This window comes from Eretmochelys imbricata, chromosome 2, assembly GCF_965152235.1.
Source record: "Eretmochelys imbricata isolate rEreImb1 chromosome 2, rEreImb1.hap1, whole genome shotgun sequence".
Classification (NCBI taxonomy): Eukaryota; Metazoa; Chordata; order Testudines; family Cheloniidae; genus Eretmochelys; species Eretmochelys imbricata.
The window spans coordinates 42750845-42776526 of record NC_135573.1 but is presented as its reverse complement, the minus strand read 5'-3'; the positions used below and the strand labels follow the sequence as shown (position 1 = coordinate 42776526).

The 25682-nt window shown below is 44.9% G+C and overlaps 1 protein-coding gene across 6 annotated transcripts in view; it reads right to left on the bottom strand.

Annotated features, from left to right (window-relative positions):
* The window catches only part of TP53INP1 (tumor protein p53 inducible nuclear protein 1), a 58178-nt gene extending 34851 nt beyond the window's left edge, over nt 1–23327 (bottom strand). For 3 of the 6 annotated variants that reach the window (XM_077809985.1, XM_077809978.1, XM_077809986.1), the window contains exon 1: nt 23192–23321. In XM_077809985.1, coding sequence (XP_077666111.1) covers nt 23192–23255 — 64 coding nt within the window. In that variant the 5' untranslated portion in view covers nt 23256–23321. Of the gene's footprint in view, nt 1–15577; nt 15736–15910; nt 16122–23191 lie in introns of those variants that run through there. The other 3 variants (XM_077809987.1, XM_077809979.1, XM_077809980.1) reach the window with 2 other exon arrangements.
* Nucleotides 23328–25682: the final 2355 nt, after the last annotated feature.

The window sequence follows — 25682 nt, the reverse complement described above, 5'->3', positions numbered from 1 at the left end:
CCTTTCACCGCTGTGGTTCCCGGGAGAGCCCATGCTGTTCAGCAGATACTGATTTCTATTTGTGGCTATCCACATCTGCAGGCATAAATTTGTATCCACATAAGGCTCTAGTCACGGAACATTTTGTGTGTGTTTGTGGGGGGTGGGGGCCATGGTCAGTACCATACCAGTAACAGTTAAAATCTATTTGCACCACTGCTTTTTCCACACCATTCATGATTTTATAGAACTCTATCATATTCTCCCCTTAGTTGTCTCTTTTCTAAGATGACTAGTCACAGTCTTTTTAATCTCTCCTCATATGGAAGCTGTTCCATACCCCCTAATCCTTTTTTGTTGCCCTTCTCTGTATCTTTTCCTATTCTAATATCTCTTTTTGGAGATGGGGCAACCAGAATTGCAGACAGGATTCAAGGTGGGTGCATATATAGTAGAATCTCAGAGTTACAAACCAGAGTTACGTACTAACCAGTCAACCACACACCTCATTTGGAACCGGAAGTATGCAATCCGGCAGCAGCAGAGACAAAAGAGAAAAAGTAAATACAGTACACTGTTAAACATAAACTACTAAAACAATAAAGGGAAAGTTTAAAAAAAGATTTGACAAAGTAAGGAAACCGTTTCTGTGCTTGTTTCATTTAAATTAGGATGGTTAAAAACAGCATTTTTCTTCTGCATGGTAATGATATAAAGCTGTATTAAGTCAATGTTCAGTTGTAGACTTCTGAAAGAACCACCATAACGTTTTCTTCACAGTTACGAACAACCTCCATTCCCAAGGTGTTCGTAACTCTGAGGTTCTACTGTATAGCAGATTTATACAGCAGCACTATGATATTCTCTCTTATTATCTATCCCTTTTGTAATGATTCCTAATATTCTGCTAGTTGTTTTGACTGAGATTGCGCACCTAGCATATGTTCTCAAAGTACTACCCACAGTGACTCCACAATCTCTCTCTCGAGTGGTAATAGCTAATTTAAACCCCATTATTTTGTATGTGTAGTTGGGATTATGTTTTCCAATGTGCATTACTTTGCATTTATCAACATTGAATTTCATCTGCCATTTTGTTACTCAGTCACCCAGTTTTGTGAGAGCTCTTTAACTCTTCGCAGTCAGCTTTGGACTTCACTATCCTGAGTAATTTTGTATTGCTTGCAAATTTTGCCACCTCACTGTTTACCCCCTTTCCCAGATTGTTTCTGAGTATGTTGAACAGCACTGGTCCCAGTATATCTCCTTGGGGGACCTCACTATTTACCTCTCTCCACTGTGAAAACTGATAATTTATTCCTACCCTTCGTTTCCAGTCTTTTAACCAGTTACTGATCCATGAGAGGACCTTCCTTCTTATCTCATGACTGCCTGCTTTGCTTAAGAGCCTTTGGTGTGGAACTTTCAGAAAGCTTTTGACAAGGTCCAAGTACACTATATCCATTGGATCATCATGTTTGTTGACCCTCTCAAAGAAGATTGGCGAGGCATGATTTCCCTTTATAAAGCCCATGTTGACTCCCCCAACATATTGTGTTCATCTGTGTGTCTGATAATTCCATTCCTTACTACAGCTTCAACCAATTTGCCTGGTTAGGCTTACTGGCCTGTAATTACCAGGATTGCTTCTGGAGCCTTTTAAAATAAAGGCTTTTAAAATCCATCAGCATTACATTAGCTATCTGCCAGTCATGTGGTACAGTGGCTGACTTAAGCTATTTACATACCACAGTTAGCCATTCTGCAATTTCATATTTGAGTTCCTTCAGAACTCTTGGGTGAAGACCAACTGGTCTTAGAGACATATTTAATTTATCAATTTGTTCCAAAACCTCCTCTACTGCCTCTGCAGTGAAGACTGATGCAAATAACTAATTTAGCTTCTCTGCAAAGGCCTTGTCTCCCTTGAGTGCTCCTTTAGCATTTTGATTGTCCCGTGGCCCCATAGATTGTCTGCCATGTTTCCCGATTCTGATTTACTTACAAAAACTATACAGCAATGTTTTTCCCCCCCTTTCTTTTGTCGGTTGCTGTTCAAGTTCTTTTTTGGCCTGCCTAAGCACACATTTATACTTGGCAGAGTTTATGTTCCTTTCTATTTTCCTTAGTAGGATTTGACTTCCAATTTTTAAAAATGTCTTTTTGTGTCTGTCTCTTTTACTGTGTAGCCATAGTGGCATTTTTTTGGTCGTCTTAATTTTTTTTATTTGAGGTATACATTTAGTTTGAGCCTCTGTTATGGTGTCCAGAGAAACACCATAAGTCACTGTTCACTTCAGCATTTCCTCCTCCCTGCCCCCAGGCTTTCTTAGGGCGTTTGGTCATCTATTTGGTTATCTGGTTTTCCCTGTAACTCTTTTTACTGTTTAGCTGCATTTAATTAGGAAAATTATTTATAATCCTCAGTGAACTAAGGATTGGGCTCTTAAGACAACTTCTTTCAAGAGGATGTTTTAAAAATGCTTTAGGATCTGCAGCAACAAAAAAACTGGGGTGTGTGAAATGGTGAGGTGACTGGGGATCTTGTGTTCACAGCTGAAGATGCACTTAACTAATCAGTTTCAATAGCTATTATAGGGCTCATTTGAGGGAAATTTATCTACGTACTACTTAGTATACTTATTAAAAACTCAACCATGTTTCTTCCCAGAGTTCCTCTGCAGGGGATCTCCCCATATTTCACATCTATTTAATCCCTATCCCAGGCCCCATAATTTGATAATCTTCATTCAGTCAAGGAAAGTTGGCAAGAGGTCCCTTCAAAGATCAAGAAGGTTGCCTGTAACTCAGCAAGGGGAATGACTGCTGAATGACATGACCTTCCCTACGAGGCCTAAGCAGGCTGTCTCTGAAGTGCTCCCAAGATCTGATGGAAACACCCAACCCACCAATAAATTCTGCATCTTTTTCACAGCTGTGTAGAGTGCTTACCATTTGGCCAGCTCTCCAGATATATTGGAATGTTTTCTTCAGTTATCTACACACTCCCGAACTTCTACCTCCTTGTTTCCTCTGCAACATTATATAATACTTCATATTTCTACACCACATTCAAAGGATTTAAAATAGTTTACATCAAGCCTCACAATTTTCTGTGAGGGATGTATTCATATTTACACACACACAAAAAAACAAAACAAAACAAAAACCACCACCACCACGGGGAAAACAGGTTCAGGGAGGTTAAGTGACTTGCCCAAGGTCACACAGTGAGTCAGTCAATGAGAAAACTGGGAACAGAATCCTCCCCCCTGCCGCCCAAAATGCCGATTCTCCATCCCTTGCTTTAATCACTAGCTAGTGCTTCCTCTTACTAGTTTGAAACAATATGCACTAGAAAATGTAGAAATCCCACAATAAGACAAGTTCCTAGGCCCACTTATTCTCCATTGCTCTTTGCTGCTGACCTCCCCACCCAGATTCTTCAAGACAAGTCTCTGTAGCCTGATTCCACACACATCCCTTGCCCCAACAGGTGTTTCACTCTTGTCCACTCCCAGTTCTTGAAGGCAAATCCTTATGGGACAATCCCCAACTGGAGCTAGGCCTGGCCTGCAAAGTTCAGAGCTGAATATGAAATTCCTTAAAAAGCTTTTGAGGGAATTCACAGGTACGGTTTTGGTTTAAGTCCCATTCTATTCTTCACCTTATTGCCAAAAATAAGCTTGCACACAGCCAGCTGCGTCTCATTTCCCTCCCCACAATGCCTTCACAAAAGTTTCTATAGTCGAACTGAACAAATCAGAAAGGTTGGCAACATTTTGAAACACGAAAACCCTGACCATGCTGGCCAGGGAAAAAAGAAAGAGGTAACTAATCTGTGCAGCAACTAATGTTCTTGAAAAGGGGTAGTCTGTATACATATTCCACAGTGGGTAAGCGCACATCCAGCATGCAGATGTCAGACAGTTTTCTAGTCAGCAGTATCCAAAGGGAGGGCACATACACCCTTCCTTTCCTTGCGAGCTTCATGAAGGTATAAAATCCAGAGCCCACTCTACTCAGTTCCTTCAGCACCACACGAGCCTGCAACATTAAAACTCTAAAGCAGGGGGATGGTGTGTGGGCATGGAATATGTATATGGACTACATGTTTGACTCAAACATTAGTTATTATACAGGAAAATAACCCTTTTTCTTCCCCCTTTGTTGAGCGCTAGTCCATATACATATGATGCAGCTAGTGACTCCCAAGCAGTCGTTCTCACTGGGGATGGGTACAATGAGTCTCCTTAAATATGGATTATAACAAGGATCTTCCAAATCTTGCATCATCCCTGGCTGCTTCCACCAGCACACAGTGCTTCATGAACATGTCTACAGATGACAAGGTTGCTGGTCTGCAAATATCCTGGATTGGTGGGTTTGCTAGACATGCACTGATGGGCAACTACTTGCCTGCTAGTCAGTAACATGACTAGATGTAATAGGCAATCCAGCTAGATATTCTTTGCATACACACAGCTTGTCCTTTGACTCTCTTGGTATCAGCCAGAAAAAGCCTGGGAGATTTCAAGAAAGGTCTTGTCCTGTCTAGATAGAGCCATATTGTTCTACACACGTCTAGCATGTGCAGCCTTTGCTTGGAGCTCCTAGGGTGACACTTGGGAGTAACACAGGCACATGGATGATCTTGTTGATGTGAAATTTTGACACCACCTGGAGAAGCACTCTATGAATGACTGTATAAGGTGGCTCTTCCATCAGAGCCTGCAGCTCCCCAACTCTCCTGACAGATGTGATTGCCAGGAAGAAGCCTTCTTTCATGGAGAGGTAGGGCAATGAGCATTTAGTCATAGGTTCAAAAGGTGCACCCATCAGTTTTGAGAGGGCAAAGTTAAGGTTCCATGCTGGTACTGGGGCGCTGACTCTCAGGTGTAAGCTCGAGCTGTCAACTTTGTCTAGAGAAATAGGTGGACCGAGTAGCATTTTCCTGCCACTAATAAGGATGCACTGAACGTCTCATGCACAGATCAACTCTGCTTGTGTCAACCAGTGAGCATCCACACCATCAAGTGGAGGGAGCTCAGGTGCAAGCCCAAGCCCCCATTCTGGACGAGAAGGTTGAAGATCAAGGGTTGAGAGATTGGTGGTACTAGAGAAAGATTGTAGAGACCTTCAACCACATTTGCTTTGAGGATAATTCTGGCTTTCTCCCTCCTGATCTTCTGCAAGCACTGTGGGCAGAAGGGGAATGCATATAGTCTGTCTGTCCATCTGTGGGAGGAGAAAGCCATCAGAGATCCAGTATTGTGCCCCTTTGCGCCCTCCTATCCTCTCCCCCTCGCCCCCAAAAAAAGAAGCAGCAGCAGCAGCACTTGTTTTCTGGCTGTCACAGAAAAGTCCGTGTGATGAAACAGTCCTCCCTCCAAATCACTGGAAAGATGTTTCACGTGCATCACCCACTTGAAATTGTCTCAGAAGTGCCTGCTTGGGTCATCTACCTTCACATTGCCCACCCCAGGAGATTACCTAGTCAGCAGTCCATCTTGTTCCCTATGGCAAAGTCCCAAAGCTGGATGGCCTCCTGGCACAAGGGACAAGGCCAGCAAATGGCCCCTCCCTGCCTGTTTAGGTAGAAGACTGCTGCCATATTGACCAATACTACCAGGTCTGTCTGGCTGAAAATGCTCAGATGCCCTGTATATATCCCTGAGTTCTAGAACATTGATGTGTAAAGCCCTCTGTGACAGACCACAGGACCCAAGCCATGAGGTCACCCATATAAGTGCCTCCACCTGAACATGGATGCATTATTGATCATGAACAAAGGGGACGCCGCAGTTCCTGGGACAGGAGAGGAGCTGGTATTACAGGAGTGGGTGGGTGAGGTTCTGTAGCATGCAGGAGGTCGGACTAGATGATCATGATGGTCCCTTCTGACTTTAAAAGTCTGATTCTTATGTGTGAACTGGAGCTGTATAGGACCATCGAACATACACTGTCCAGGTCCCTCCACCAGTCTAGCAAACGGAGGACTTCCGGAGGGAGACACACCACTCTGTCTAGTTAGTGTCTTTTTGGGTGGTGGACTACAGATAGCTGTGCCTGAAGTTGCAAGAAGCAGATCCTAGTATACAGAGTAACAAATCTATATGCTGCTCTAAGACCCAGAAGCCTGAGGCAAGACCCCACTCATATTGCGGGGGGGGGGGACCTGCAGGCGGGAGCAGAGACTCAGGGCTGGATTTCCAATTAGGCACAGTAGGTATGTGCCTAGGGATGCCTATGAGTTAAAAGTGGGTTAAAAGTTTCATTTTTTACAGAAAACACAAAGGTCAGCTGTAGGCAGTGGGAATGCTGAAGATGCTGTGCCAAGGGGTGCATAAAGTATAAATCAGGCCCTGCAGAGACTATGTTAGTCTCTAAGGTGTCACAAAGACTCCTCTTGTTTTTATGTAAAATCTGTCAAGTGGGAGGTAGAGAGACCAGGTGGGTGAAGTAATATCTTTTATTAGACCAACTTCTGTTGGTGAGAGACAAGCTTTCAAGCCCCACAGAGATCTTTGGTAGTAGATAAGCAACTACTGTCTCCCCATTGAGTACAGCAGCCAATTAACCCCTGCATGGCTGATAGTGAATGAGAAGAAATCCACATTAACTCTTGCATGCCCAAACACACCAACACCTGGAGAATGGACACAGAGTTGGCCCAGATTTGAGATTCTGAGTAGCCCCTGACTTAAGTTCCATCTAAGCTGCACAGCTGCATGGCTGTGCAGCAGCCTATTAAGCGCCACGCAGGCGCTCAGGCTGCAGTGGGGAGAGGTGCCTGTCCCGGCCCCAACCCAGCCCCAGAGCTGCCGGGAGGGGGGCTTCTCCCCCCAACCCAGGTGCTGCTGCGGGGAGAGAGAGCTGCAGGGAGGCCTGTCTCTGCATCATAGCCCTGGGGAAGCCTGCACCCCAAACCCCTCATCCCCAGCCCCACTTCAGAGCCCGCACCCCCAGCTGGAGCCCTCACTCCCCCAACCCCAATCCTCTGCCCCAGCCCTGATCCAGTCCCAGCCATTACTTGCTCCTGCCCACACACCAGACTCCTCACTCAGACTCTCAGCTACACCTCCTGTCATTCCAGTTAACGCTTTGGTTTAGGCTTAGTCTTCTGCCTCCCAGCTCTGACCCTTGTCATATGGGGGCAATTCTGAATCAGAAGCTTCGGCTCTAACTGGTAAGCCAGACTCTTGCTCCAGCCACTACGCCAGACTGCCCACAACTTGTTTGTTGACAGGATCACAGAATGAAAAGGATGGTGTCTTTGGGCACCAAGTCAAATCTACTGCCTGGTCAATGCACTTGAGAGGTAGACCCCCCCCCCCCCCCACTGGACTTTCTTCAAGGGGCCTCTGCCTATGGCCTGGGGCGCTCAGGCAGCCTATACTGGAAGAACAGCTATTGCTGACAGGGATCTCTATAAGGCAGCACTTTAGACCTCAACCCTTGGGACCAGAGGGTGACTCTAGAATCTTGGAAGGCTCTCATTGCCTCAGTCTTCTCATAGAAGATCAAGCAACACTCAAACAGCATGTCCTGAGTTACTGTTTATAACTCCAATGCCAGGTCAGGAGGTGTGGCACATTGTGACCATTGTAGCCATCACCACGAAGACAGTGTTTGCCAGGTCCAAGGCTGCCTGCTTTGCAATTTTGGTCACCACATAACCTTCCACCAAGGTAGTCTGAAAATCATCCCTGTAATCTGGTGGCAGTTGGTCAATAAATGATTGTAAAGCACTCCAGTCAACATGGTTGTATTTTGCCAAGAGAGCTTGGTAGTCTGAAATCTTCATCTGGAGACTCAAAATGAAGTAAGATTTCTGGCCCAGCAGGTAGACGTGCTTTGTCTCCTTGTCTTTGGGGTCACTTTCTGGCAACTTTGATGGCAGCCAACAAGAGAACCCATCAACACTAGAGATCCCAGTACCAGGTGCAACCAGAACTGTCCATGCCCAATAGCTGGGACTTGGTACAGTCTCTGCCCATTTAGACATTGGTGCCAGTAAAGCCCTATAACTAAAAGCCGTATAACTCCTTGTTGATCATGATTGCTATGCATCCCAGTGCTGAAGCGCACAGGATATCAAGACATTTATGAGGTATATCCTGCATCTCTTCAGTAGATATCTCATGAGCTCTTGGAACATGTTGCAGTTCTCAGAAGTGGTAGCAGACTGATCTGGAACCAGGAAACAACGTTTTCACATTGCAGGGCACCCCCAAGGTGAGGTTAGAAGGGCATCATCAGGACAGGAGGCTGTAATTGGTACCATCTGTCCCTAACTCTAGATCTGTTGCACTGGAGCAGCTTACTCCTAGCTCTGGTCTGAGGGATGCAGTGGGGACAGGTCCAGCAGCTGGAGTGGGCCACTGTACTTGTGGCATAGATGAAGTAGCTAGTCATGGGTAGTACTGAGGTGTTTCAGGGGCCTAAATGCTGCACATGCCATGATCATATGACATCAGACCCCATGAGGTTTGGTCCCAGGACCAGGCTGGGTCAAGACAACACTCTGCCATCAGCCACAGGTATATGGCTCTTATCCCCCGGGCGAGATTGATGCTGTTAAGTGCTGGAACCTGAACTGGGGCCAGCTGATGGCTTTCCTGGGAATCTGAAGAGAAGAGGGAAGAGTCTTCCAGGAAGAGTGATGCTCGCCCTGTGGGTGTAGGGGGAACCTGACTGGATGGTAGAAGCAACAGAGTCACCAGGCCCAGGAACCTGGACCGTGTCAGCAGTAAGAAGCTCCAATAGTTGCATGGGTGCCAGCCCTAGGGATGTGGCCCAAGGTGGTGGAACACCTGCAGACTGGTGCTTAGGTGACTGCACTGGCGCCAGTGGAGGCGGCAACAGAATGGCCAATAGTGGAGTCAGGCTTCTGCTGGTACCATGCTAGCCAGTGGTCTCTCCGACTGCCCAGCTACCCAGGTGGCTAAAATGGCCATAGCAGCACCAGACGGGACCTCTGTTGTGGCCAGGGCCACTCAGCTGCATGGGCTCCAATGCTCAGGGAACTTCTCTGAAGTTTTGAGGCACCTTTAATGTCTGACAGTCTGGTGGCCTTATGCAGCCCTAGAGTCGGATCCAGAGAGGAGGATCTTCAGATCTTCTCCTTTCAGGACTTATGCTTTAAGTCCAATTTGTCTCAGCTTCCCAGATGAGGAAGCTGCAGGCCTGAGTGACTCTTCAGTAGTTTGATGTTGAAACTGGGGCAGATTGACTGCCTCTGGGCTCCTGGTGCTTGGAGCCCAGGATCAGAGACCAACCTCACTGCCTGTTCAATGAAAAAAGCCCTCGCATGTCTCTACTTTGAGCACTTGGTCCATTTTGAGAAGCACCAGCTTTCCAGGACAAGCCCCTCACTGAGGGAGAAGAGATCTCTTGTCCACCACTGAGACTCACGACTGCCTCACAGGATGGGCAGTTCTTAAAGCCCAGGGACCTGCCATGGTCAGCCATAGAGGCTGGTACTGCCAGCAATTGCAGGGAGGGGACGATTTCTCTTCCCCACCCTCCCAGCATCCTGTAGACCTAAGTAAGTAACACTAAAGTAGAGGTAAATCTGAAGGGAGTTGCTCCAACATATACCACAGACAGCGAGAAGGAAATGGGTGTGGTGGGGCAGCTCAGCCCTTTATACCCTCACAAAACACGTGAAGAAAGGAAGGGTACATGCGCCACCCCATTACATACTGCGGACTAGAACATTCTTCAATGCATATGCACTAGACTTACACCCACCTGTGCTTTTTAGTGTGCATACTTCTTGCTAGGAAGTGCTAACACTTTTTATCTGGCCAGACCATGTCATTTGGCAAGATCACCTCAAGGCTGTTTTATGTAACAATAACAGGTGCAAGATTAAGGGATGCATACAATAGAGTTAATAACTAATAGATTTTGATTAACAAAAAAACAAAACAAAACCATATACCCATTGTGAATTCCATTCAAATATTTGCCGTGTGTCACTGCAGGCAACAAAATGGAACAAAGAACAGTTCTTGCTTCATCTGCACTTTCATGCAGGGGCAGCCAAACTAGTGACATCCTATCAAGGCTCCACTAAGTTCTGAGGATGACTCTTCAGAGAGGTCAAATTTTTAAAGAGCACAGCATCCACATTGAGAGCAAATGTTTAAGTGAGCTCAGCTCCCATTTAGACATCAAAATTAGTGGCCACATTTTCAAGAGAACTCAGAACATGGAGTGCCGAGTGCTTCTGAAAGCCTGGCCCTTATTTAGGTGATTAAATGGGAGCTGGGCTGTTTTGAAAACCTGATCCTAATTGCAATTGCAGAGTACTTTTTAAAATTTTGCCCTAATTGCCTCATTATGGGTGGTCAGATTTTGTACTAGAGATGACAGCAACTCATTTTCTATATAATCTTGTTGTACGAATATCCTTTTTGCACAACCGTCTAGTCATCCACAGTTTGAACCTATGATGATTGAAGAGCCATTTGTATAGCTCATGCTGCAACATTCTGTGCTTCACTGAAATTACTCAGAAAAAGTTGGCGGAATGGTGAGCCTTTCCAGAAAGGAAACTATACCTTCTTAGTTCCCAAGCAATCTTTGTTCCCATTACAGAGTACACTTTCAATTTATACCTGCTGGGGAATAAGGGCCTGATCAAAAGCCTATTGTAGCCAATGGGAGTGTTTCCATTGACTTCAATGGGCTTTGAATCAGGCCCTAAACTCAGTTAGGGTGAAAGTGTCTTGTACTAAAAGGGTTACATTTGCTGGGGAGTAAATAGGAGAAGAGAGGTTGTGCATGAACTGAAGGAAGATAACATCAAGGAAAGTTTATGGTGACATACTTTGTCACTTAAGTGGTACTTTTCAATCACACATTCATGGATAACTAAATTTGGCACTGGAGCTGCTGGCAATTAACAACTTGGTAGGAAAATCTTTAAAATAAACTTGATCTGAAATTTAAAACATTGTTAAAGTATCATATCCAGTAGGGCTGTCAAGTTTCTAATCCATGAAAACCAAACACCCCTGCTCCTCTCCTTCCTCCGAGGCCACGCCCCTGTCCTGCCTCTTCCTCTGAGCTCTGCCTTCTGCCCCACCTGTTTCTGCCCCTCCATCACTTGTTCTTCACCCCTGTCCCCGTTGCTCATTCCCCCTTGCCCTGGGACTCACCTGCTGCCTGCAGAGCTGGGCTTGGAGGAGCGAACACAGAGCCTGCCCGATTGGGGCATGGCAGGGGTCAGCCCCCAGATTGAGGAGCTGGGGTGGGGAAATCAGGGCACAGCAGGGTGGGGTCCATCCCTGGAGCGAGGGGCCCTGGAGGTCCCGGAGTGAGGTGCTGGAGAAACCAGGGGTAGATGTCTCTCACTCACACAGCACCAGTATCTACCTTGGAGCTCGGTCCGGGAGCCAGCCAGTTCTCTCTGTCAGGCTGGGGGGCAGGAAGAGCAGCAGCTGCTAAGCAGAGCCACTCATCTAGGCTCCAGCAGCAGCCAGTGACCTCCAGCGGAGGCCAGTCACTGCAGGTAACTGGACTTTTAGCATCCAGACAGCTGTGCTGACCTGATGCTGCCAGCTTCCCCTTTCAACTGGACATTCTGGTAAAAAAACAGACACCTGGCAACCTTAATATCCATTAATTAAGAGAAAAGGACACAGAAGTTTCAAATCCTAAATGGTTTTGAGTGTTAGGTCCCCCACCAAGAAAAGGAACTCTCCCCCCCCGAAGTCACACATGTTAAATTGACTATAACTCACATGCAGCTTCGACAAAATTTAAGAAGATATCTTCTTCAGGCTGAGTTTCAGAAAGAAAGAAAAAAAATAATCAGGTCTAAAGGACATTTTTGTGTGGCCCCAGCTGATGGAACCAGGTAACCCAGGAATTCTTCTTGCATAGGGGGAAATCCCTGAATGGCAGAGTCAGTGTAAGGCTCTGTGCCACTTCTACTTGCTGCCCTGTTTAGGGTACACAGAGGGCCTGGCTAGAGTGGCACTGCTTTCCGGCTCTTTCTGGCTGACCAAAAGGCCCCTTGGGGTCATGGTCACCAGGCACAAGTTTGACAGGCCTTGGCACAGTCTAAATGGAACTAGGACACACCCAAGAATTGTTTATGTCTAGGTCTAACTGAATAACAAAGGATATTTGCCAAAGCATATCATCTTAGTATAAGACAGATTAACAGGATCTTTAAAACTCAGTAGCCAAATGTACAAAAGAAGGGTACAGAGAGGTAGTGGGGATGTCAGCAAGTAACTCAGGAGTTTGGTACGAAGGATGCTGCATCCCTCACCACAAAAAATTGCCAAAAGGGCCGAGTCTGAGTGCCTCTGAGCACTGGTAACTCTCATTGCCAACTATGGGACTAATCCATTGTAGTCAGTCTCAGCAAAGACTTCAGTGGATATGGAGAATGGAGCTATTTTCTCATTTCTTTAGGTCAGTGTTGAGACACATTGGCATGGAAGCAGCCAGTGCTACACTCATGGTCTGTGGATAAATTGCAAACTTCATTTTCCAGCACCTTTAGCAAATATTAAATATGCTTAAAGTTATGACATTAAGGAAAAAAAAGATTCATGGAAGAATTTGAGCAGATTGTGACCCAAGAACCTCTTAACCTGGCAAAGGGCTTACAAGAATATCCTGATTCTGGTTCACCAAAGACTACCATTTGAGATCTCAAATGAAAGCTAGAGGACACATGTATGTATATACTGTATACTAAAAATATATTCTTAGACTCTGTATCAAGGTATTACTCACCAGCAAAGGTGAAAAACAGGCTATTGCAGATAAGAAATGTTTCTCGCTGTCTTGATGTAAATTAAGCATTGTAAGCCAACACAATGGATACCTATTTGCATACGAAGTCATATGTACACTAGGATGAAAATCAACAGGAAAGGAGGGCAGAGGGAAAAAAAAATAGACACATGTACAGAGGGTTGTTATCCTGTCTCTGAGTAAAGGCAATGAATTTTGAGGGTATTTGTAAAATAGAAAGAAGACACCCGGGTATCCTTACAAAGAAAGTAAATGGACATGTTTGTATTAATGAAAACTAGGCCCATGGGTAGTGGGAGGACCCCTCCTTCGGGAAGGCTAGACCCTGGCCCCACCCCTTTCACATGAGGCCCCACCCCCATGGCCAGAGCCCAGAGGCCCCCCCGCAACTGGAGAAGCCCCCCTGGGGGGGCCGGAACCCCAAGCCCCTTCCCTCAGCTGCACCAGCGGGCTGACCCGAGCGGCTCCAACAGCGCTGGTGGGCTGAACCACGGGCCGGCCAACCCGATCACACAGCCTCTGCTACCCAAGCCACCCCAGCTCCAGGCCAGCCTGAGCAGCCCCGGATAGAGACTGAGAAATGTAGCACACTTCCCCCTCCCAAAATTCCCAGATGCTCAGCAGAAGAACGCTGAGCTTTTTATATGTGCCATGCAGGTTCCAGGGTGGCTGAGGAAGCAGTATCTACTACTCAGCTTCCCGGGTTCATCAGTAAACTCTCTGGAGTCCAGGGAGATTACTGATGAACCTAGAAAGCTGAATAGCAGATACCGCCTCCTCAGCTGCCCCGGAAACTGAATAATACTAAGTAAAAACATGCAACCAGGAATCCCGCAGCAGCGGCTGCGCTAGGGAAGGCCGAGCCTTCGCTGGCCTATTGTACCCGCTGCCTGGGTCTCAGCCAGCCTTGGCTGAAAAAGTGTTAAAGAGAATTTTGGGTGAGAAACTTTAGATAGGAAGTTAACCTGTTATTTAAGCTTAGTCTCTTGTTACACTTGGTCTCATGTTATGGTTTTGTATGATATATAACCATTTGTATCCAATATCGTTACTCTCTATCACCTGAATCTTGAGTCTTTGATAGTAAACTTATTCTTGTTTTCACTATAAATATATATGTGGTGTTAAACAAAGTACTGGTCCTGAGTTGAATACTAGGAGCTGGTGTTAGAATTACCAGGCCTGCTATTCCCAAAGGAACACTATGGGTGTTCAGTGGATAAGGGGCTGGATACAGCAAGGAAGAGGATGGGGGTTGATGTGTACCTGTTGCTACCTGTACAGAGAGAACGAGGTCTGCAGACGCCTGGAAGGTAGTGGTTATGTTGCCAGAGACTGTTGGTTTTAGGGAGCTAAGCCACAGCAAGCAGAGACAAGATTCCTTGATGCTAAGGGCAGGAAGTGGTGAGGATCCTCACAACCGGGGCTGCCCCAGAGAGCATCACATATTTTATGGCTTTGCCATAAAAACCAATCCGATGATGCAGTGACAACGATGGTCATTAACTGCTCCAACCTTTGGAACTCTAGCAATAGATTTGAAAGTGTGAGATTCCTACTCTGTAATTAAAGTCTTAGAGGCTACATTATATGAAATAGACACTGGGTTTAGAAGTGTCTTTGTTATTACATGTATTAGTTTATTAGGGAGTTAAAATAAGTGAAATTACTGCTGCTGGTCATGTTTTGTCAGGGCACTCCTGTAAGTTAAGCATCAATTAAGGCTTTGGTTGAATAGTTTTAGTGTTACATATAGAAGTATCAGGTCTGTAACAGCACATGGCTGCCTACTTTAGAACAGAGTTCTACTCCCAGATTTACCAGTCATTCTTGTCACCAGCATTTTGGCCAAATGAATACAACAATGGATCCGAGGACATTGGAGGGTGTAGAGGTTTTTTGAGACTTTTTTTTTGGTAAAAAGAATGCTTCAGGTATAGCAATATTTTTGAGATATTGAAAACAGGGTGATGAAGCAAGATCACTGAGGAGTAAAGGACCTGCAAATTTTTCCATTATGATATCACTGAAAACCATTTTGTAGAAGTCCCTCCTCACCAATTATGCTTTTAATGTGTTCAAAGTAAATGCAACTAATTGAAAGATTAACTCATTTCACCCTATTTGATGATACAAAGGGCTAACTTGTTAGTATCAATACAGTCTTGAAGTACCTTTTCCAATGCTGATACAGGATATGTGATGTCTCTGTTTAAAGGAAACTACTGTATCTTTAATTAGAACAATAAGACACAAAATTCAATACACTGAGAATAAGGGCAGGAACACTATTTAATAAGACACTCAGTTTATTCTTTTCTTGTTAATATCAAAATGGCAATAGCCTAATTAAAATGACTTGCTAATCATTTTAATATCTTCTTTTATAAGATTTCATTGCTAATTATCAAAAAGAAAAGGAGTGCTTGTGGCACCTTAGAGACTAACCAATTTATCTGAGCATAAGCTTTCGTAAGCTACACGAAAGCTTATGCTCAGATAAATTGGTTAGTCTCTAAGGTGCCACAAGCACTCCTTTTCTTTTTGCGAATACAGACTAACACGGCTGCTACTCTGAAACATTGCTAATTATAATACTTTCAAGAAGATGAAAGTTCCCTTTGTAAAAACAGTGTTTCTGCCGCTTTTCTCACTGAGATACAGATTTGTCCATTTATCCAACTCCTTTTCTACTCGAAAATAAAAGAAAATGTTTGTGGAAATTTTCAGGGAGTTAAGCAAGGAAGAAGTAACATTACACAGTACATATATTCCATAATATTAAAACTGAGGTGTGGTGGGTTGGACTTACCTCTGAGCACCACCTTGGGTCCAGACATAGTACTCCCATTCTTCAGCTCCCAGTAGGCCATCAGCCTACTTCTGCAGGTCTTCTGTGGCTCAGCCCACTGGCCGGATCACACAGTCCAAAACTTTTCCAGGGTACAGTTCCTTGCCATTCTGGACCAACTACAAACAAAACAGTTTCTTACCCTTTGGAGCTAAATTTCCTCTCCTGAATTGGGTCAGCAGGATTCCCTCTGAATTCCTGCCACTGATTATAGCCTGGGACCAGACCAGGGCACTTTAGTAATAGTCTAGGGAACATCCTTCCCCACTTCTCTGGCTCAAGCCACAAACTGACTTGCTGATAATAGGCAGCTTCTTTTATTTCAGTCTGGTGGGCCTTGATTGGTTGCTGCTGGCTCCCAGTCCTTCTAGCTGCTGGAGGACCAAATCTCACTGGTTTCCAAAATGGCTACTCTTCTGGGCAAGCTGGGAGGTCGAATATTTGCTGTTCTTTTCCTCTCAAGACTGTTTCCTAGGGCAGGATGCAACAGAACAGCCAGTCAGCAGCTTCCAACAGAGGGCCGTGAAGGCCTGGAACATCCTGTCACAAGAGATTTTAAATCCAACAGGAATATCACTGTTACTTTATTTTGTGACTGAGTTGGGAATAGGAACATAAATATCACCATTATCTTATTTTGTGATTAATTTGGGAATAGGATCAGAAATGTTATTTTTAATTATACTGCATTGCAAATGTAAAGAATGTTTTTCAAACTACAGAATAAGGGCTTGTTTTCACTGAAAATTTAACTCAAGTCAATGTTGCCACTAACTTGAGTCCCATCCACCCACCCACACACCCTTAACTTTAGTGTGATGGTGCTTTTAAATAGAGTAGGCTGGCCCATCAGGGGGTAGAGGCTAAAGCTTGAGTGACCATAACTAAGGCTACATTTTAGTCACAGGTATTTTTAGTAAAAGTCATGGACAGGTCATGGGCAGTAAACAAAAATTCATGGCCCGTGACCTGTCCATGACTTGTACTATATACCCCGACTAAAATCTTGGGGGAGGCTCATGAGGGGGCAGACCGAGGGGGCAGCCCAAGGGGGCACTGTGGGTGCTGGGGGGGTGGCAACATGCGGTCTGGGACCCCCACCGGCAGAGTAGATAAAAATAAATGATTTTTAAAAAAAAGCAGATTTTTTTATTTAAATAGCATTTTTAATCAAAAAAATCCGATCTAAAGATAGATTTACTTAAGATATTATAGCTCAGGGATATCTCATAATGGAATAGGGATTATAAATTCTAATTCTATAGAATGAGACAATATACTCATGTAATGTTTAAGAAAAGTTTTGTAAATGAGTTCCAATAGTTTATGGGTCCCAGGGGCCTTTGTACAGATTATTTAGGTTAATTTTTCTATCTACCCAATGGGACTCAGTGCTCAGTCTAGAAGATACCATCAGAGATGCTTAGTTTTGCTGTGGATTTGTGTTTTTAGAGATAAAAACATTTTTGCTGTTAACAAGCATGTTAAAATAAATAAATAAATATAGAGAGAGGTGAGAAATAAGACCTGAACCCTATTGTCCCTCTGCAAATTTGTGTACACAGAGTCAATCCCTTACCTCTCTCTAAAAGTGCAAAAGTTTCAAAAAGTTCAATGAATAGAAGATTGTTGGGGGTGGAATAGATCTGGACAAGGAGTAGAAGTCTAGAGATAAACGTGAGAAGGGAGGGACAGGCAGTAGAAACAAAGTGAAACTGTTTATTCCAGAAGTCTTGAGGTTTGAGTGTAGCCTTCGTTGATTTGAGATCTACCATACCATTCTCTCAAAAGAAGGGAAAACCTATAATGGCAGCAGGCTGTAAGAGAGACCCAGTTTGAGAATATTTTAATGAAGTTCCTCTACCTGTGGGTCAGACAGGCATGCGTGCGTGCAAAATGCCAACAGTGCAACAAAGAAATGCAAGGCCTGGTTGCCCAAATGAAACATCATCATGAGAAGTGTTCCATCTCAGGAGGAAGCGGTGTTGAAGATGATGAAAGGAACATGTAGGATCTTCAGGTTGGTAAACTTTTTTATTTCAGGTTTCAGAGTAGCAGCTGTGTTAGTCTGTATCCGCAAAAAGAAAAGGAGGACTTGTAGCACCTTAGAGACTAACAAATTTATTTGAGCATAAGCTTTCGTGAGCTACAGCTCACTTCATCGGATGGCTTATGCTCAAATAAATTTGTTAGTCTCTAAGGTGCCACAAGTACTCCTTTTCTTTTTTATTTCATACTTCTTTCTTAAGGACTGCCTGTCTTCCCTCTGGACTATTCTTGAATTCTCATGTTTGAACAAAAAAATTTAGTTGTTACTCTATGGTACTATCATTTTAGATGCAGTTGTGATAAAAAAAATAAATAGCTGAAATAGGCAGATCTTCCTTTTACAATTTCACTTTTAAAGTGGTACTGAGTGTCAGTGAATCCAATCAGTAATACTAAATGAGCAGTACGGTAATAATAATGAAATAACGGCATTGACTTATTTTGTTTAGGAGAAGCCATCCTCAACATACAGGATTCTGAAGACTACCCACCTTTAAGATCACCATCATTTTCTAGAGTTTCAGAGTTATCTACCAATGGTAGTGTTTCAGTCACATTATGTATGTCATATAGCCACAGTATATCACTTGTAGCAAAAAGCAGAAGAAAAAAAATCTCCATCATGCAGAAACAACCATAGATAAAGTTTATAATAAGAACCAGCAGATTACAAAAATAGGTGATTGATGAAAAAACTGCCCGGTTTGTTTATGCAACAAACTCTCCTTTCTGTATGATTGAGAACCCACACTTCATTAACATGGTTCAGTCATTAAGACCAAGATACAGTCCACCCAACAGAGCAGATGCTGCAGGCAAATTGCAGGATAAAGTGTATGAAAGAGAAATTGAGCAGCATGCAAAACGTCTAGAGGGAAAATTGTTAACCCGAGTCGTGATGGGTGGAGCAGTGTCCACAATGATCCTGTTGTATGTGCTTGTGTGACAACAAAAGAGAATGTCTTCCTTACAGAAACAATTGATACATCAGGAAATGCACACACAGCAGAATACTTACAAGAAGTAGCAGTAAAAGCTATAAACAAACTTTGAAAAAAATTCAGATGTCTAGTATGCAGCTTGGTCACAGACAACGCTGCAAATGTATCCAAGAAGAGAGTGAAAAGAGTCCCAAGCTAACAACATATAGTTGCAGTGCTCATTTGATACACCTCCTAGCCAAAGACTTCAGTGTTCTAGAAATAAAGGCTAATGTAGTTGAAATTGCAAAATACTTCCGTAACAGCCACTTTGCAGCAGCTGCTCTGAAAAAAAGTGGGAGGAACCAAGCTAACTCTCCCACAAGATGTGCGACGGAACTCGGTAGTGGACTGTTTTGAGAATTATATCAAGAACTGGCCTAATCTGATGACAGTTAGTGGCATCTATTTTTTCACAATTTTGTTCACAGTCACAGCCAAAGTTGTTAACATTGGGCTTAAGAGAAATGTTGAACATATGCTGAGTACCCAGAAGCCTATTTCTGTAGCCTTGAACAAAATGCAAGGAAATAGTCGTTTTATTGTTGATGCTGTTGAAATTTGGAAGGAATTGAGTGAGATCTTAAGAAGAGAAATACGCAATGACAGGAGTTAAATTACAAGCATTAAAAAAACAAATGGGACAAGCACTATCTCCAGCTCATTTTCCTGCAAATATTCTCAATACTCAGTACCAGGGTCAAACCTTAACTGCAGAAGAAGAGAAGTTGACTACGACATGGACATCCAGCAATCCTCCCTCCATAATGCCAACTATAATAAGCTTCAGAGCTAAGGATGAACCATTCAAGAAATATAGGTTTGCTGATGATGTTTTAAAGAAAGTCACACCAGAGAACTGGTGGAAGTCATTTAAGCACTTGGATTCAGAGACTGTTGACATGATAATCTCACTTTTAACAGCAGTAGCTTCTTCTGACGGTGTAGAAAGAATATTTTCTTCCTTTGGACTAATTCATTCCAAACTGAGAAATCGTTTGGAACCTGAAAAAGCAGGAGAGCTTGTTTTTCTTTTCCAGATTATGAACAAACAGAAAAATGAGGGTGAAGATGACCGAGTTAAATTCAGAAGCCAATATTTTAAGTTTCTTACGTTGACCTGGCTGCCATAGTCGATTTAATTTTTTTTAAAAATATTTCATTTAACTATTTGAGTTTAAAAAACAAACAAAAACAAACCTGATTTTAAAAAATTTGAATGTTTAACTAAACTCAAAAAATCATATAATATTTTAACAAGCATATGAATATATAATGTTGTTGTTTTAGTTAAATAAAACAATTTAAATGTCTGTCTAGTGATGATCTCCTCCTAATACAGCATGGTAAGAAAAACCTCCATATATTAATGATTAACCTGTTGAATTGGAGATAGTTCACCTCCCAACGATTTCATAAATATCTGCTTCGTTTACCTTTGGTAAGTGAAATAACCAAACAATCATTCATTTTCTGAAATAGCTGAAAAACTAATCTGAAAAGTTTCCAAAGAAATCACTTAAAAAATGTATAGTGTGTACCTTCTAAAAATGAAACCTACATCTATCTCTCAGTTGTGAGAAATATGCATTAAGGTTGTAACAACCAACAAGAATGCACTTTTATGTAGAAATCCATGATTAAATCGAGTCTTCCTGACTAGTGATTTAAATCAGTTTGATTTAAATCAAATCCACCCTGTCGTTGGTGCTGGGGGGGGGGGGGGGGGGAAAGGAGGGTTGGCAGGCTCCCTACCAGCTCCATGGCTCCCCGGAAGTGGGGAAATCCCTCAGCTCCTAAGCGGAGACATGGCCAGGCAGTTCTGTGCGCTGCCTCTGCCCCAAGCACCAGCTCCGCAGCTCCCATTGGCCAGGAACCGCGGCCAATGGGAGCTGAGGGGGCAGTGGCTGCAGGCAGCAGCAGCACACAGAGCCCCCGCACCTCCGCCTAGGAGCCAAGGTATGTCACTGCTTCAAGGGAACCCCTCCCTTCATCCCCCCCCTCCCCCCCCGAGGTAAAGCACCGCCCAGAGCCCTTGCCCGCTCCCAGGCCCCAACCCCCAGCTCTGCGTCCCCCACCTAAACTCCTGCTGGGGGAGGAGGGCGCGGTGGCCCGAGACCGCCCCAGCAGGAGCCACTGTGGCTGGCCCAGGGACTGCCTGAGCTACTTAGGTGGCCCCCAGGCCAGCCACACCAGCCGCTGCAGAAGTCACAGAGGTCCCGGAAAGTCACAAAATCCATGACTTCCGTGACAAACTCGCAGCCTTAACCATAACTCATCAGGAGCTAATTTGACTACTCTGCAATATGGATGAAGGCTAGCTCCACTTGAATGCTGGTAGCCCTCTAATGCCTTCCCCCAATGTCCTCTGTGTACCCAGAAAGGGCAGACAAGTTTTCCCACAATTCACTGGGAAAGTATAGAATGTCTCATCTTACTGTAGTGCAAGGAACTGTAGGACATACACCCATAAGTCCTAGTGCCACACACTAGTGAGTGCAGCACTAATGTAGATACAGTGGTTCAAGTTTCAGAGTAGCAGCTGTGTTAGTCTGTATCCACAAAAAGAAAAGGAGGACTTGTGGCACCTTAGAGGCTACCACATTTATTTGAGCATAAGCTTTTGTCAGCTACAGCTCACTTCATCGGATGCATGCAGTAGAAAATACAGTGGGGAGATTTTATGTACACAGAGAACATGCAACAATGGGTGTTACCATGATCACTCCTGTTACAGTGTGTATGGTAACACCCATTGTTGCATGTTCTCTGTGTACATAAAATCTCCCCACTGTATTTTCTACTGCATTCATCCGATGAAGTGAGCTGTAGCTCACGAAAGCTTATGCTCAAATAAATTTCTTAGTCTCTAAGGTGCCACAAGTACTCCTTTTCTTTTGAGTGGTTCAAGTGTTATTTTACAATGTGGCTGCTCAAACTTGCGCTAGGCTAACTTAGAGGAGTAACTCCAGTGCAGATAACTCAGATTAACTCTGCAGTGAAGGCATACCCTATAACAGTGCTACTCAGACTGAGGCACCCAGCTGCAAGTGGTTCTTTAATATGTCTCCTGTAGCTCTTTGCTACATGTAATATTAAAACACTGATTTAATTATTAACCAATCTAAGTTACTACCAATCAGGATGCTTTTACTATGTTATTAATAACACTTAGTCATTTTGCAGTTTTATATTATATATAAGCTAAATAGTTTCCCTGTCATACTATTTAAATATTAATATACAGTGCTATATTAAATAAAACAATGAATTCGCAGTACTGTGGTTCTTTTCGGTAATGTTGATCGCTAATTTGGCTCCTGAACCAGTGAGGTCTGAGTATTACTGTTCTACAACAACTGTTCCTGCCACCAAGAGTTCACAATCTAAGGCCCCAGTCCCATAATATGGCACAAGGAACACAACTGAAGGTAGTGGTGGGTCATCCCAGGTAAAGTACTAGGAATTATCAATTACAAAAACTAAAAAGAGAAGATTTGATCAGGAGTAAAGAGATCAGTTTTGGATTCATAGGCATAATTGCTATGTTATGTAGTAGATTGATCTCAGGAGTGGGTGCCGTAAACTCCTGAATTCTAATCCCAGCTCTGCCACTGGCTTCTTGTATAGATTTGAACAAATCACATACAAATTTTCAAAAATGGCTACAAAATTTGTCTCTGTTTTTGTGTGCCCAATCTCAAACACGTAGGGACCAATTTTTAGACTTGTTGAGGACCCCAGGTCCCACTGATTTCAAATAAAATTTGATATTGCTAACCTCAAGAGATAAAAATTAATGAGCCAGACCCCCCTGCAATCATGAGTTTTTTTAAAACAAAATCATGCTTTTAGTCTGTCTTTAGACTTTTCAACTCCGCTCTATTCCTCTGCCAATGCATGTGTGATAATTTCAGGTTGAAAACTCAACCTTTAATGCACACAGAAATGCACACCACTCCTTGACAGCCCAGATGGAGACTTCACTTACCCTCTCCTCACCCCTGAGGTAAGGGAGGCCACGCATTTCCTAGTACTGTCTTCTTGACTCCTCAGCAACATTGTTTTGCCTCCTGCTGCCCTGGCACTTCTTTATCTGGGACCCTGTGGCACCACTTTCCTGACTCCCCACTCCCCTGGGTCTTCTCCGCCTGGTGCCTAACAACTGCTTTTCTCCAACTCCTTCCTCTCCAGCCCTGGAGCCATATCTGAAGGGAGGGCTTAGTGTCAGAGCTGTTGTCATGTCCAGAGCCCAGAGGCTCTTGCACAGAGCTCTGCCTTCCTGCCCAGCCCTGCAAATGGTGGGACCAGAGTTGCTTCTTGTATCATTGCAACAGCTCCTCCTGCAGGCGGCAAAATCCATGATGCACGATTAATTCGTGAGAGGCGGCAATACTGCGGGGGCTGCTTGGAGGACACTCCCCTCACCCACCAGTACCCCCGGGCTGCGGCCCAGCCATTCTACCCCCTCCATCTCCTACCCCATCACTATCCTTTGCAGCCGCCCACACCTACCGCCACAATCCCCCTGTTGCTCCCCACTCACCTTTCCCAGTGTCTCTGTTGCGCCTCACAGTTCCGGGCATGGCCCGTCTAGCCCCCTGGACCATAGCGAGGCACAGCGGTGACTCCTGAGAGCATGGCCCCAGCTTCCCTGGAAACAGTGGGAGGTGGCAGCCAACTTTATTACGGGCAGCCTCACTCCCGATGCGGATAGACTGCAGGGAAATGGCAGCCATCTTGCTTGCTTCAGCCCCGTTAGCAATAATAGGAGATGGTGGCCATTTTTAATAAGGGAAAATTGGAGCTGTGGCAGCCTCTCACTCTGTTTTCATGGGATGGGACAGGTGAAAAAAATCAAAACACCACTACCCAACTTGCTAGATTAACGATCAGATTGTGAGAGTTGTCAGCACTGAGAACTGTGAGTACCTACTGTTGAGAGCTGACAAAGAGCTGCCGGAGGAAACCATTTGCAGTGCACAAGTTTTATTGATTTTACAACAACTCTGCTACATCTTTTTGAGTGCCATCTACTGGCACCTTATCTATTCTCTATTTACACACTTACAGAGCTCTTTAGTAACACTCCACACTTCCGAACAGCAGGCCCAATGTGACTCAAACTGAGCAACTGAAAACTCTTCTATTCTACATAGGTTTTAATACCATGCTCATCACTCTGAGCACCTTCCAGTAGTGCATTAAGCCACCTGAATACACATCTATCACACATTGTTCATTCTCTCATCCTCTCCCCAGAGGGATAGGAATCTGTAGAGAAGTTTCTTGTTTCAGGAGTGTCTTGTCTTCTTAGATTATATATATACACAGAGAGAGAGAGAGAGACACACACACACATCTGTTGCTATGTGTTTATATGAGAGAAGGCAAGGTCAAAGAAAAGAACTAGCACTTGGGGTGAAAAGTGGTGAGGTTTGTGATGGTCCTTAGCTCCTGGGGAGTTCATGCCACAGTTTTGGACTGCCCCTGGAGAGAATTCTGTCTCCTGCACAGATGAGCTTTACTTTTATTGTAGAGAGGTCCACTGTGTCAGACAAGCATATCAACCACAGTCTTCATCCCAGAATTTTAGAGGATCTTTTAGATGTTGTGGACACAGGTCATGGAGTGCTTTGAAAATAAAGACTAAGACCTAGAACTTGATTCAAGGTAGATGAGGTTAGTGAATACTGTCCCGCCTCCCAATTCTCTTAAGTTCTCTGTCTCAGCTTCCCCATCTGTACAATAGGGGTAATGATTTCCTCACCCTCATGGGGGATTAGAGACAAAGAGGGTGAGATGATATTATTCAGTGCAGCGGTTCTCAACTGTGGGTCCGCAGACCCCCGAGCCCTTTCAGCAGGTCCGCCAGGCCCTGCAGCTGAAACCAGGTGCCCCAAGCCCTGGCGCCCCCCCTGTGGGGCTGAAGCTGGGAGTGGCGCAGGGCTAAAGCCTGCCCTCCCCCCTGAAGCCGGGAGCAGTGTGGAGCTGAAGCCAGGAGCCCCAGAGCTCCCTGCGGGCAGAAGCCCTGAGCCCATGAGCAGAGTTGGGGGGGCACAAGGGTGTTGGCCCCCCCAAACTGCAGTCCCTTACCCAGAGTGGGGCAATCCGGGGGCAACTCCACCACCCTCACCTCCATCTCTCCTCCAGAACCCCTCAGGCCCAGTCCTCTGGCCTGATTGTAGGTGGGAAGCTAGAGCCAGACAGTGTGGGGCAGCTGCTCCTCTGGCTGATACTGCCATGGAGTGGGCAGCTGTGGCATTCCCACATCTGCTGCTGGTGCCCAGGGTTCCAGCTGTTCCTCAGCTCCCAGCCCTCTTTAACTGCTCACACAGCTGGTAAGAGCTTCCCGGACAGGGGACCCAGTTCTTGGGCCAGCAGAGCCCTCTGGGAACAGCCACCGCAGGGGGAGTCCTCCTGGCACACAGCCGCTAGCTATCCTCCCTGCAACCGGAGCTACCCTCCTGCCCGCACAGAGCACCTAGCTACTCCCTGCCTGCACCCTGAGCTACCTACCCTGCCGGTGCATTCCCTAGCTACCCTCTGCCTCCACCCTGAGCTACACCCGGCCCCTACACAGTCCCTAGCTGCCCCCTCGCTGCACCCTGAGCTACTCCCCTGCCCGCACAAAGTCCCTAGCTTCCCCCTCCCTGCCGGCACACAGCCCCTAGCTATTTCCTGCCTGGACCCTGAGCAGTTTTCAAATGTTTTGAGCTGAGTCCCCTCTTTGAGTTATATTTTTTGGTTACGGCCCCTGTCAGGGTTCCTTCCCTACTCTGAACTCTAGAGTACAGATGTGGGGACCCGCATGAAAGACCCCCTAAACTTATTTCTCCCAGCTTAGGTTAAAACTTCCCCAAGACACAAAGTCTTTGCCCTTGAATTAGGTAAAGGCTGCCACCACCAAGTGATTTAACAAACAATCAGGGAAAGGACCACTTTGAGTTCCTATTTCCCCAAAATATCCCCCCAAGCCCTTATACCCCCTTTCCTGGGGAGGCTTGAGAATAAACAAGATGAGCACAGACCAGCCT